General features: G+C 40.6%; 1 protein-coding gene across 2 annotated transcripts in view; it reads left to right on the forward strand.

Annotated features, from left to right (window-relative positions):
- Nucleotides 1-254: 254 nt before the first annotated feature.
- The window catches only part of LOC144683716 (uncharacterized), a 131,565-nt gene continuing 119,170 nt past the window's right edge, over nt 255-12,649 (forward strand). For both annotated transcript variants that reach the window (XM_078547025.1, XM_078547024.1), the window contains exons 1-2: nt 255-383; nt 481-553. In XM_078547025.1, coding sequence (XP_078403151.1) covers nt 345-383; nt 481-553 — 112 coding nt within the window. In that variant the 5' untranslated portion in view covers nt 255-344. The remainder of the gene's footprint in view (nt 384-480; nt 554-12,649) is intronic.

Consider the following 12,649-nt stretch of genomic DNA (forward strand, 5'->3'; position numbering starts at 1 on the left):
AAAGTAAACGTGGAGTCGAATGTTGAGTAATGATTCTTTCTCTAGTTAGTTGATGAAATTGCGTCGTGCATGTTATACGGCATCCTCGTTCAGGAAGCATTGCGCTGTAGGGCAGTTTCCCCATTGATGGAAGGCGCCATGTTATACGGCATCCTCACAGAAAGCATTGCACTGTACGGCAGTTCCCCTTGATGGAAGACGCCATGTTGTACGGCATCCTCCACAGAAAGCATTGCGCTGTACGGCAGTTCCCCCATTGATGGAAGACACCATGTTGTACGGCATTCCACCGCCGTTGACAACGTTGCGCCCTCACCTGGGAAACGGAGAACTCTTGATCAAACATGGCGAGGCTGAGTGAGCATGGGATTCGCCTCAGTGCGGTAAGCTGAATAATAACGTAATAACCAGCCGGAATCAGACGGAGCTGAGTTGCACATCTGCCAAATAACGCTGACGATGTTTTATTTTCTTCTTCAGATGAGCCCCACCTACTTACACACGAACTCGACCAGTCACACCTGGCCTTTTAGCGCAATCGCCGAGCTCATAGGTAAGGCATCGCACTGGCTTGTCAATCTATTCTTACTATAGCAATTCGCCGATGCTCGGCTTCTCTGCTGATCGCAACAGGAATTCAGCCGCCTTACATTTTATATTTAATTATTTAATTATGTCCGAAGTCTCGACTGCAGAGACAACCGAATTTGCGCGGGGGAGGGTCGCCTCGATGACTGACGGATGATTAGACCAATTAGGCGATGGATCCGTCATTTTGGGGCAGGTTTATCCACCCCTGACTGACGTTTGTTTTCGGCAATTAGCGAGCTGAGGGCGGGCTGCAAGGATCTGATTGGCGCAAACGCTTGATTAGCATTGGCGCGAGCCAATTGAATTTGAACTGTCGTTAACGCCTGTGAGGTAGATGCAACAACCGTTGAGGATTGAAGTTGTCTGGTGGACTCTAGTTGGTGAGGGCGGGGAGAAGGAAAAACAGGTTAGGTTCAGGAGTGATCTGGGTGAATTCGGTGATGATTTGGGGTGGGTGGAAAGGATTGTACAGTCGATAGTAGCCGGGAGCGGTTGTTATCACCTGACGTCTCCCAAGCCCCTGACTGCAACCCGCAACACTCTAGGCTTCTCAGCCAATCACAGAACGCAACGGAATCACAACAAACACCGCGTGACAATAGGAGCGAGCTTGAAACTTCCGTGTTGGGTGACGCCTCAGGAGCACGCGGGGAGCTGTGATTGGTCATTTCGGGGCCAGCTGTGATTGGTCATTTTTGGGGTGTTAGCGGGCAGTATTCGAATTGGGTAAGTAGAACTGTGTCCGAAGTGGAAAATGTGGTGAGGGGTAATTGTGGTTCTGCGGTCTGAGCAGAAATTTGGACAAAAGTTTTAGTTTAGGCCATCAATTTATTGCTATCAGAATGACCATCCTTAGTGTTAAGTATTACAAAGTAATATTTGCATAAGTATGCCATAAATAAGTATTTATGGCATAGTAACAGGCCAACAGATTCATGTTTATGTTTCACACATGCCTCTTCCCACTCTAATCCTATTATGAGTCATCTCTGGACTTTTAATTTTCTAATATCTTTATTGTTGGCTTTCCTCTATCCTTTGACATACAAGAACTAAAAATATTTGGTCCCCTAGGCCCATCATTACTGTCTGTGCTGATCTTCCAGTCCCCTTCGCCATTATCTGTAAAATTGTCTTTATCTCAGAATATTTCTGCAAGATTGTCCTGCTTTATATTCCCTCCCACACCCATTCAAACTTGACACTCGCTCTTTATGCATCATTCCCACCCTTTACCCTGTTGTTGCTGATAGTGCTTCCAGCTACCACCTTATTCTTGAACAAACGCCACCTCTTTTCTTACCAAGGAGAGCTGTATGATAAATGGGAAAGTGCTGAGAGTGTGACTGTGTTAAACACTGGCTGAGCTGCCTATTCTCATTGAACTTGTGGGGTAGTAGGGGTGCCTTGCTTTATGTATGTATATATAAAGAATACTTTCTGGTGAATTTTTCAATTTTGCTTTGTGGAGTGCTTTAGTTTTTATTGAGATTGCTGTTCTAGTGAAATTTTACATCTGTGGGTGGATTGTTGCTTATTTTGATAACTAACATTTATTGTAACAAGGTGGGGGGGGGGTTGACATAGTGATAATGTCACTGGGCTGGTAATCCAGAGGTCCAGGCTAATGCTGTGGGGGTGTGGGTTCAAATCCAACCATGGCAGCTGGTGGAATTTAAAATTCAATTAAATCTAGAATTGAATGCTAGTCTCAGTAATGGTGACAATGAAACCATTGTTGATTGTTGTAAAAAACCCATCTGATGCACTAATATCCTTTACGGAAGGAAATCTGTCCTACATGTGACTCGGTCTGGAGTAATGTGGTTGACTCTTAACTGCCCTCTGAAATGGCCTAGCAAGCCACTCAGTTCAAAGGCAATCAGGGATGGGCAGTGAATGCTGGTCTGGTCAGCGACGCCCACATCCCATGAAAGAATAAAAAAAAACCCAGAATACCAAGTGTAACAATTTTTTGAAGTTTTGGTGTATGTGAATTTCACAGCCTCATAATTCTCTGTTTACTGTCAGGCTGTGCCTCTTCTAATCTCGGCTATAACGATGTACTGCTAATTCACTGCGTTCATTCATGTGCATTTGGCTGCCACACAGAACCTGAACCTATTCTGTCTGTCTTCTTATCTCTTAGCAGCTGTCAAGTTCTTCTGTACATCTTCCCTTCCTGTCAGCCTGTCATGCTAGCTTTCATTTCCCTGTTGGGCATGTTGAACCCCAAATCTGACTCCACCCCGTCACTGCCTTCCTTATTTATTTTTTAAAATTTATGTTCTTATTTCTTATGTTCGTCTTATCCTACTACTGTCCCAGGCTTGAATCTGCCTTGGATTAGCCCAGAGCTACCTCTGTACCTTTCTTGACATTCACTCGCTGCTGCCTCCCTACAAGCAACAACCAAGGTTGCCACCCTTTCTCACCAGCACCTGTTAGAGGTTAACTTCGCCAAACTATTTCTTGACCTGCTCACCTCAGACAACATCCCTTTTGACTTTATCACCCCTCCCTACGTAACATGGAATAGAATGTTACATCACAGAATGAGGCCATTTGGCCTAATGTCTGTGTCAGCTCTTTGAAAATACCATCCAATTAGTCCCACTCCCCTGCATTTTCATCAATGTGTTGCAGATTTTTCCTTTCATATATTTATCCAATTCCCTTTTGAAAGCTACCACGGAATCTGTTTCCACCATCCTTTCAGACGGTGCTTTCCAAATCAACAACTCGCTGTGTTTTTTTTAATAAATTTTTAAACAATCTCCCTATTAGCTTTAAACAAACCCGTCTTCTTTTGCTCATGACCTTAAATCATGTCCTCTGTTTATTAACCGCTCCGGCCAGTGGAATATTTTCTCAAAATCTCTCCTTACTTTGAACATCTCTGTTAAATCTCCTCTGATCCATCTCTCCTTTAAGAACAATTCCAACTTCTCAAGTCTTGCCACATAACTGAATTGCTCACCCCTGGTACCATTCTGATAAACATCTTCAGGGCTTTGATATCCTTCCTATAGTGTGTGCTCAGAATTGGACACGATATTCCAGCTGAGGCTAATCAGTGATTTATAAAGGTTTAGCTTAGTTAAGTTCTTTGCTTTTGTACTCTATGACTCTACTTATAAAGCCCAGGATCCCATATTCTTTTTAACAGCCTTCTCAACCTGTCCTACACCTTCAGATATTTGTATTTGTGAACCCACAAGTCTCTGTTCCTGCACTCCCTTTAAAATTGTACCACTTAGTTTATATTGCCAGTCCTCATTCATCCTTCCAAAATGCATTACTTCACACTTCTCTGCATTAAATTTCATCTGTTGTGTATCTGCCCATTTCACCAGTCTCGTTTTATCTCTACCTTTTAGCCTATTTCGATTCCTTCACCCCACCCCCACTAGGGCTATCTGTACCTTGCTTGTCCAGCTTTCTACCCTTAATTAGCACATTCCTTAGATAATATCACCACCTTCAACACCTCTTTGTCCTTTTGTCTATGACATCTTTTGGCTATCTCCACCTATCACTGGCCCTCTATCCAGCTCTACCCCATCACCCCCCCCCTTAAACCAGCTTATATTTCACCTCTTTTCTATTTTTCCTCAGTTCTGTTGAAGAGTCATACGGACTCGAAATGTTAACTGTGTTCCTCTCCGCAGATTCTGCCAGACCTGCTGAGTTTTTCCAGGTATTTTTATTTTTGTTTTCTCATTATCGTAAAGTTTGCTCCTTTACTCCTTATGGTTTACTGAACTTTCAAGTTTTGTGTGATCTGCAAACTTTGGAATTAGATATAGAAGGCAAAATTTCAAGTCACAGCATACATTAAAAGAGCTCTGGCCATTATACTGTCCATTGAGGTACAGCACTGTATATTTCCCTCCAGTCTCTCAAACAGCAATTCATTTATCTCTACTTTTTGATTCTTAGCCACAGTGCCATTGCTCGTATAGACCTATAGGTTTTTATTTTTATTTTTAACAAGACTATTATGTTGCATTTTATTGAACACCTTATGAAATCTGTGTACACAACTACACTCCCTTCATCAGCCCTCATTTACTTCATTAAAGAACTTAATCTAGTTTGTCAGATACAACTTTCCTTTAACAATTTGGTGTTGACTGCCATTTGTGAACTAATCCATGTTCTTTCAAGCACCAGTTTTGTCCTAGGTTATGGTTTCTAGATGTGTCTGCACTACCAACTAGCCTACAGTTAACAGGCTTATCCATCCCTTTTACTCCCTTAAATGTCTATTCACTTGCAAACAAGGCCCTTGTCATCTACAGCCTTATGATTGCATTGGCATCCCGACTTTGACTGAAACTTGCCTTATGCGTGACTATCTACCCAACTATACATTCAATTATTTGCACAAAAACTGTTACAATGACAGCATTGTTCCTTATCAGTACTGTACATATGCTGTCCAAACAATGAGATACTCACTGGCTGTACAATACCAGACGGGAGTAAAACAAAATACTTCCATTAGCTGGAAATTTGAATATAAACAGAAAATGCAGAAAACACTCGACAAATCAGCTGGCATCTGTGGAGCTGATACTGAGACACATGGATTGTACAGAACTAGGCAAAAGGATATAGTCCTCTTGTATCTGTTGTGTGCTATACTGGTCCACACCCAGCGATGCAAATAAGCTGCAGGCAAATTTTCCAGCTCTGCTGGCAGTTTTAGCACTGAAGAAAATATTAATCTGTCAGGTTAGGGAAAACATGGCTCTGTGCCTCCAGTTAACCCCTCTTCAATGACTTAACCTGCGCATACTCACACAGATACTGGAAGGTCTCACCTATTGGTGCTCCAGAAAGACGTATTTCAACGCATAGACCATATGCAGTGGAATCTCAGCAGCTATCTTTAATGGTGGCTGCGTTGGCAGCAGACTCTGTTGGAATATAGTGAACAGATTAAAGGAATCAGAGAGTTCATTTTCAACAGGAACTTTCCCTCTGAGATAATCCTTTCAAATTGTAATAGTCCTCACTGCACCCACTTTCCAGAGATGACCTAATACCACATTATTCACTAACCACTATGGAGCCTGACAGAAGGAAATAAAGACATCAAATCCAAGGTCAGAACAGCCCCAATTGAATACAAAGCACAGCTATGAATTCTTTTATGTCCCCAGTAAAATGTTTTCTCTCTCCCATCCCAGTCAATTTTCCTGATATGGTCCACATCTTTGTTCTCAAGTCCAAGGGGTGCACATTTGAGCTTATCTGACAACTGGTTTAACATCCATCACCCGATCTGGCAGGATCCCATCAAGTACTGTTGGGCCTCACTCTGGCAATTCTGCTCATTACTTTGGGACTAACATGGAGATTAAATATAACCCTCCTCCTGAATTCTTTTTTCCATTACTAACTATCTCCATAAACCCCTCTACCCTTCCTCTTCTGTTATCGCCTGCAACAAGTATGAAGACCTCACGGGACATTTTATAACTGAAATTTAAGTCATGCCTTCTGCTGTTCCCCTTGTCAAACCTTCCCTTTGGCTTACTCTGCTCCAGCCCTGATTCTTCACAATTCTCTAGTTTTCTCTTCTATCTCCCCTCATCCCTTTTCCGAGCTTATCCATGAGACCCTACTCCTGCTCCCTTGACCCTATTCTTTCTAAACTGCTGAACAGCCAGCTTCTCTTCCTGGCCCTCGCATGAGCTGATATTATAAATGATTCCTACTCCTTGGGTATTGTCCCTTGTCCTTTCAAACCATTAGCATCGCCCCCTCTTAAAAATCCCACCTTTCTCACTCTTTGCAGACCACCACCCTATGACCCTTTCTTGCTACCTTTCCCTTAATGGGTTCTTAAACATTTTATCTCCTTCCAAATCTGTGCCCAACTTTATCACACTTTCATGTTTGAATCTCTAATCAGGTTTCACCCCTGTTACCACATTGAAATGGCCCTAATCAACGTAAAAAAATGTTATTCTCTTTGACTGGGGTGCCCTAATACTCCTCATTTTGGCCTTTGACACAGTGAGTCATCTCATCCTTCCCCAATATCATCCCTCACTTGCCCAGTTCCCTGGGATTGCTGTCATTTGGTTCCATGCATAACTATCCAATTGTAGTCGTAGCATCTCCAGGAATGACTTTTCTTCCCACCTCCACCTCACCATTAGCCCTGTATTTGGCCATATGCTATCCCTTGGTGATATCACCCAAGGACATGTACATTGATGGTGCCCAGCTCTATCTCTCCATTACTTGCCTTGGACCACCTCTGTGTTGTCAGATTGCTTGTTCATTAGATGAGCCAAAGTTTCCTCCAGTTACACATTCAGAATTCTGAAGCCTTCATCTTAAACCAAAAACACGATACCCTTGCCCCGATTCGATTTCCCCTTCCCCGCCCACTGTTTTCGACTGAACTGGACGTTTTGCAGTTTTGGCATCCTGCTTAACTCCCACCTATCCCATCCACTCCATCATTGTTGCTTCTGTAACATCACCTGCTTTCGTCCCTGCTTCAGCTCATCTTCTGCTGAACCCTCATTCATGCCTTTTAGTCACCTCCAGACTTGACTAGACCAATAGGAATCAGGTCATTTAAATTTTGTCAATTTCAGCTGATCCGAATCTCTGCTGCCCATATCCTATTCAGAGTCATGCCCTATTACCTATCGACCCTGATCTCACTGGCCTACATTGACTCCCAGTACCCCACTGCCTACAGTGTTAAGATTATCGTCATGTTTAATTGCCTTCATAGCCTTTCCCTTTCTTTATAATCTCCCCCAGACCTCCAACTGCTGACCTCTCCATTCCTCTGACTGGCCTTTTGTGCATTTCACCAATTATTGGTGGCTGTGCCATCAGCCATCTAGGTCCCAGACTCTGGAATTTCCTGCCTAAATCCCTCTGCCTCACTGTCACACTTTCCTCCTTTGAGACACTCCTCAAAACCCAGCTTGTTGACCAAACTTTTGTCAGCTATTCCTAAATCTTTTTCCTTGGCTCAGCATTCATTTTTGCCTCAGGAACATTTTTTCTACATTAAATGCATTATATAAGTGCAACTTTTAAAAATCCTTCTCAAAACATATCTTTTCCACCAAGTTTTAAGTCACCCATCTAATCTGCTTTCATAGTTTGCCATCTGTTCCCATTGTTCTTCTCTCCAATCTGTAAAGTGTCTTGCGACACTTCATTAAAGGCCCCAAATTAATCCAAGCTGCAATTGTTGAATGGTCCCAATTGTCCTAGAATTGTTTAATTAATAAACAACAGACTGAGGGGTTATGACTTAACAACAACTTTCATTTATATGGTGTTTTAAAGGTAGTAAAATGTCTCGAGGCATTGCACAGGTCCATCATCAAATAGAACTTGATAATGAGCCACATAAAGCAATATTAGGACAGGTGACCAAAAGTGGTAGGCTTTAATGTACATCTTAAAGGAGGAGAAAAATGTAGCGAGACAGCGAGGTTTAGGGAGTGAATTCCAGAGTTTAAAGCCTAGGCAGCTGAAGGTATCATCACCAATAGTGAAACAAAGAAAGTTGGGATGCGCAAGAGGCTAGATTTGGAGGGATGCAGAGATTTCTAAGGGTTGGAGGAGATTTTGGAGATGTGAAGAAGCAAGGCAATGGAGGAATTTGAAAACAAAGATGAGAATAAAATTGAGGCATTGCCGTACCAAGAGCTAGGGTAGTTCAGCGAGCACAGGGATGATGGGACTGGAATTTGGTGTGAGTTAGGGTACAGGCAGCAAGAGAGCATGTGCTCAAGTTTATGGAAGGTTTAATGGTTGGGGTGGTGGGGAGGGATCCAAGAGAACATTTAAAAAGTTGCTTGAGAAGCCAGGAGAGCATTGGAATAGTTGCTTATTTGAGAGGTACTGCAATGCTGCTTGCCCATAGATAGCCACTCTGCAAGCTTGGAAATCCAAATCCACCATTTTATCTGGATCGCAGAGATGATTGGCTATGAAATGGATCTCAGACCTGTGGAATTACTCAAGTCCTTTGTTGTTTTCAATTGAGCCACTGAGAGATGCTTTCCCTACTTATGTTAACATAGTGTAAGGCAGGGAGGAAGATTATTCTGGTATAATTTTTTTAAAAAGCTGTCAATTTTTTAAATATATACAATTTTATCAGCTGCTAGACTACAGAAATCAATGTAACAACATTAATGCTGGTGGCTGGCTCCCAAATGCAAGCTTCCCGGAATACAAATTAAAAGAACAGTGTAAAAGCAACTTTGAAAGGAAACGTTCCAGCAGTTTACAGACAATTTATAATATTGCCCAGAATACAATGAACTCTGGCACCAGTCTGACCTCAGCTATCTGTAATTCATCTAACTGCAGTCCAAACTTTTAACACTTCTGTACATATATATAGATGATATTTCTTACATTTGTAAACACACAGCTAACCCCTTAACATCTCAAAGTAGAAATAGGAAGAGCACCTCTGAATCCACTGACCTACATCCGGTAACACTTCAGTGCACATTGACCACAAACCTTGTAACACTTCACTGAATACTAATCTTAAATACAATACGGCACAATGCAGGAACACAAGCATTGTGTCAATATTTGTGTACAGGTTGGAGGTTGTACGGTTTATTTGTAGCATACAGCTTATTGTCTCATGGAACTTAACCTAAACAGTACACCAATATAGGTTTCTCACATCCTTGTCTCCTCTTATTCGGAATAAGGAATCAAGTACTGAATTTAAACTCTATCAAGATTTCACAGCTGACAGACTAGATAGAAGGAGTAGTAAAGGGTCACGGGAGTGGGAGTACAGTGAACCCCCCTAACTGTATTACAGATATTACTGTTCTTGGAACTGACTAAGTCTTGTTTGTCTTGAATTCTCCAGTTTTTCATAAGGAATAATAACAGGTGGGTGAATGCATTTACAAGAAAATAGTAGAGGCGGTGGGGTGAGTTTCGTGAACTGTAATACTGAAGCAGTAGTGTTTTTTTGTGCTGAGCTAAAATCATTTCCATTTTAATCAGCTCCAGTCAGAAATGCCACAATTAACCATAAAAATTAAATCAGGTCCGCTTTGTATTTTTTCCTACCTATGAATATCACTACAATATCATTGTAATTTAACATTGAATAGGAGATAGTATTTCTCTTCATATCAATGAATACAATGCTTCCTTAGACAACTTTGTTTAAAAATAAATTTGCAAAGTATAGTCAGTATTTTTTAGGTCATGTAGAATTATTTTAGAAGAGTAAGTAAAAGGACAAAAGATAAGACTGTTCTTCCATTTGATGGCTTTGGAGTTGAGGAAGATAATGAGCTAACCTGTTAAATAGTAGCAGATACAGGGCTGCAAAAACAGCAGACGGAATGGATTACAAGTTAACTAAAAGCCTCAAGTTATTACCTAAGTAACTACAATTACAGGGAGGTAGAGATCATTTCTTCTTTGGAATTAATCGAGCTATCCTTAGACTGGATTTCAATGTTTTCTCACAATTTCTCCTGCAATTCCTACTCAATGGAACAATTATTTTGGCTGCATCAGAGTTCACCTAATGACTCTTCTCAGCAATTAGATTATGAAAACTGACTGTTAACCCAATATTTCTAATTAAATTTCTGTTTATTAATTCAAGTCTATGGATCCAGCCAACTCATGGCGACTTTGCTGCACTTACAAAGGGCAGAATAAGTATTAAGCTTTCTATTCCTGGAAGCAGGATTCTTTGGTTGACTAAGGCCAAAACATTATGCTTAATTTTTTTAAAAACAATAATTTGTAATCCACTTGGATACCTGGCCATCTGTAATTGGAGTTATGTGGGCAACAATTTAGGGTATTTCTTAACTTACTCCTTATACCCATTGCTGTTTTAGCAGGCTTGAGTTTGCTGTAACATATCACTGTGATCCTTGTCATGCTATTACTTGATGCCAAGTAATCAATTAGAGGGTTTGTCGCCAGGTTAGAGAATGTAGTCATTCAATTGCTTACTGCATAGATGGAGCTTAGAGACTTGAAACTCAATTGCAAATCTAGACTGTCAGCTAATTTGTAAACTATTACAAGGTAACATTAATCTTTAATGAGAAAAGAAAGTATTTTACTGTCAAAATATTTCCCAGCATTTTTTTAAATAAAGAATTAGCCTTTGGAGAATCTTAATTTTATTTTGAAACTTCAATTTTAATGTTAGCTACATTTTTAATGTTAACCACTTGCCAGGTATTTCTTGATGCATGGCCACAACACTATTAAGGAGAGAAAAAAAGGGCTTCAGTTCCAGATTGATCTAAGCTGTTCTGGAGGGTTTTCTGGCTTCATGTAGCCCTAGGGCCTGTCTAAAGTTGTAGCCCTTTGTCTTTTCAAAAGTAGTTGCTCCAGGACATTGAGTGGTGTAGAAGCAAAAGAAATTCTGACCAAAAATTGACATTCCTGTGAATATGTTAAATAAAATGATGGGTACTATTAGTTTTCTCTATAAGACAAGAGAGTCTCTTAACTTTTACTTTAAATCATCTTGATATTCTTCAGTTATATGATTACTAATAATAAAGATAAAAATGGCAGCTTTTCTGTTTTATTGATGACAAACTTCACTTACCAGTCATGCAGATCTGGTAAGCTGTAGGTTTGATTTCTGACTTAGCTGTGATCTAAGATGAACCTGTAGTCCGGGAGAGAAAATAACCAGGATTCTCCCTCCTAATTGTTATCCAATGCAAAAGTGCTTACCTGCAAACAGTGGGTGAGCAAAGAACTCGGAGCAGACTGTTGAGCCCCTCAAACCTCTTCTACCATTCAATTAGGTCTTGGCTGACCTGAGCCTCAACTCTTGTTTATCTGCTTTAGAGCTATAACCTTTGATATACTTACCTAACAAAAATTTATTGATCTCACTCTTGAAAGTTCCAATTGATTCAGCATCTACAATCTTTTACGAGAAAAATTCCAGATTTCCACTATTTGATCGAAAATGCTTCATGATTTCCTTCCCAATGGCCTGGGTTATATCTTCTCATTTTTGATTTCCTAACCAGAGGAAATATCTGTATCTACTCTATTGAATCCTGTTAACATTGTAAATGACACTGACATGTCCTGTGGTACCCAGAAGTCTAAAATAATCAAACTTTTACCACACAAATACTGGAGCTCACATCAAGTAGATTTTTTCAGACCTCACCATGTGCTGTGGAAAGATACGTTGTTGTTTTAGTACACTGACTGAAGTGCAGTAGTGAGTGATGTGGCATTCTGGGTATACACGTGTACATACGAGTGACAGTATAGTTCCTGAATCATTTTGGAACAATCACATCACTTTTCAATCTTCAATAGTTAAAAGTGAGGATGGGATCAAGCTGGATGTGGCGATCTTATAGTTGAATAGCTTGCTGATAGTTACTGGGCTTACATATAAGTGTGCACCTGAATTAGGTAACTGTTTTGTACTGATGGCTTCTCTGGCTGAGGACATGTCTATGTTCGAATTCTAGACTTTTCCAAGGTATTGCTCAATAGTACACCATGCAGTTCTTTTATCAATCAAGGTATTGGGGAAACTCCAAACGAGAGTTATAGCTCTCCAGTCGTGTCATTTGCACACTGGATGATATTGCAGCTTGATAATCATTCACTAGTGCCTTTTTTGCAGTATGTAGTGTTACAGTTTTATACATGATTCAATTCTGCTGCTTTTGCAGCAGCAGTGAATGTTGACACACAGCAGATCTAAGAATCTTAATGTAATTATTGCAGATTTATTGATTTAGTTGATGATTGGGAAACAATATTTTAGGAAGATTCTCTCAGTAATTTCAGTACCAGATTTAATCAGATGATGAAATTTTGATGGTAATTTAAAAACCAGACAACAAATATCTGAGGTTTATTGCATCTAAAAATACAGCTGTGCTCACATGGCAGGCTATTCTGTTTTGCGCTTCCTTGTGCACAAGTGGTCTTCGTGAGCGTGAGCAAAGCATTTTTTAAAAATCCTGCACCCATACCATTTTAAATGAGGTAGGAGGCCCTCCGA

The sequence above is a fragment of the Cetorhinus maximus genome, chromosome 8, assembly GCF_964194155.1.
Source record: "Cetorhinus maximus chromosome 8, sCetMax3.hap1.1, whole genome shotgun sequence".
Taxonomy (NCBI): Eukaryota; Metazoa; Chordata; class Chondrichthyes; order Lamniformes; family Cetorhinidae; genus Cetorhinus; species Cetorhinus maximus.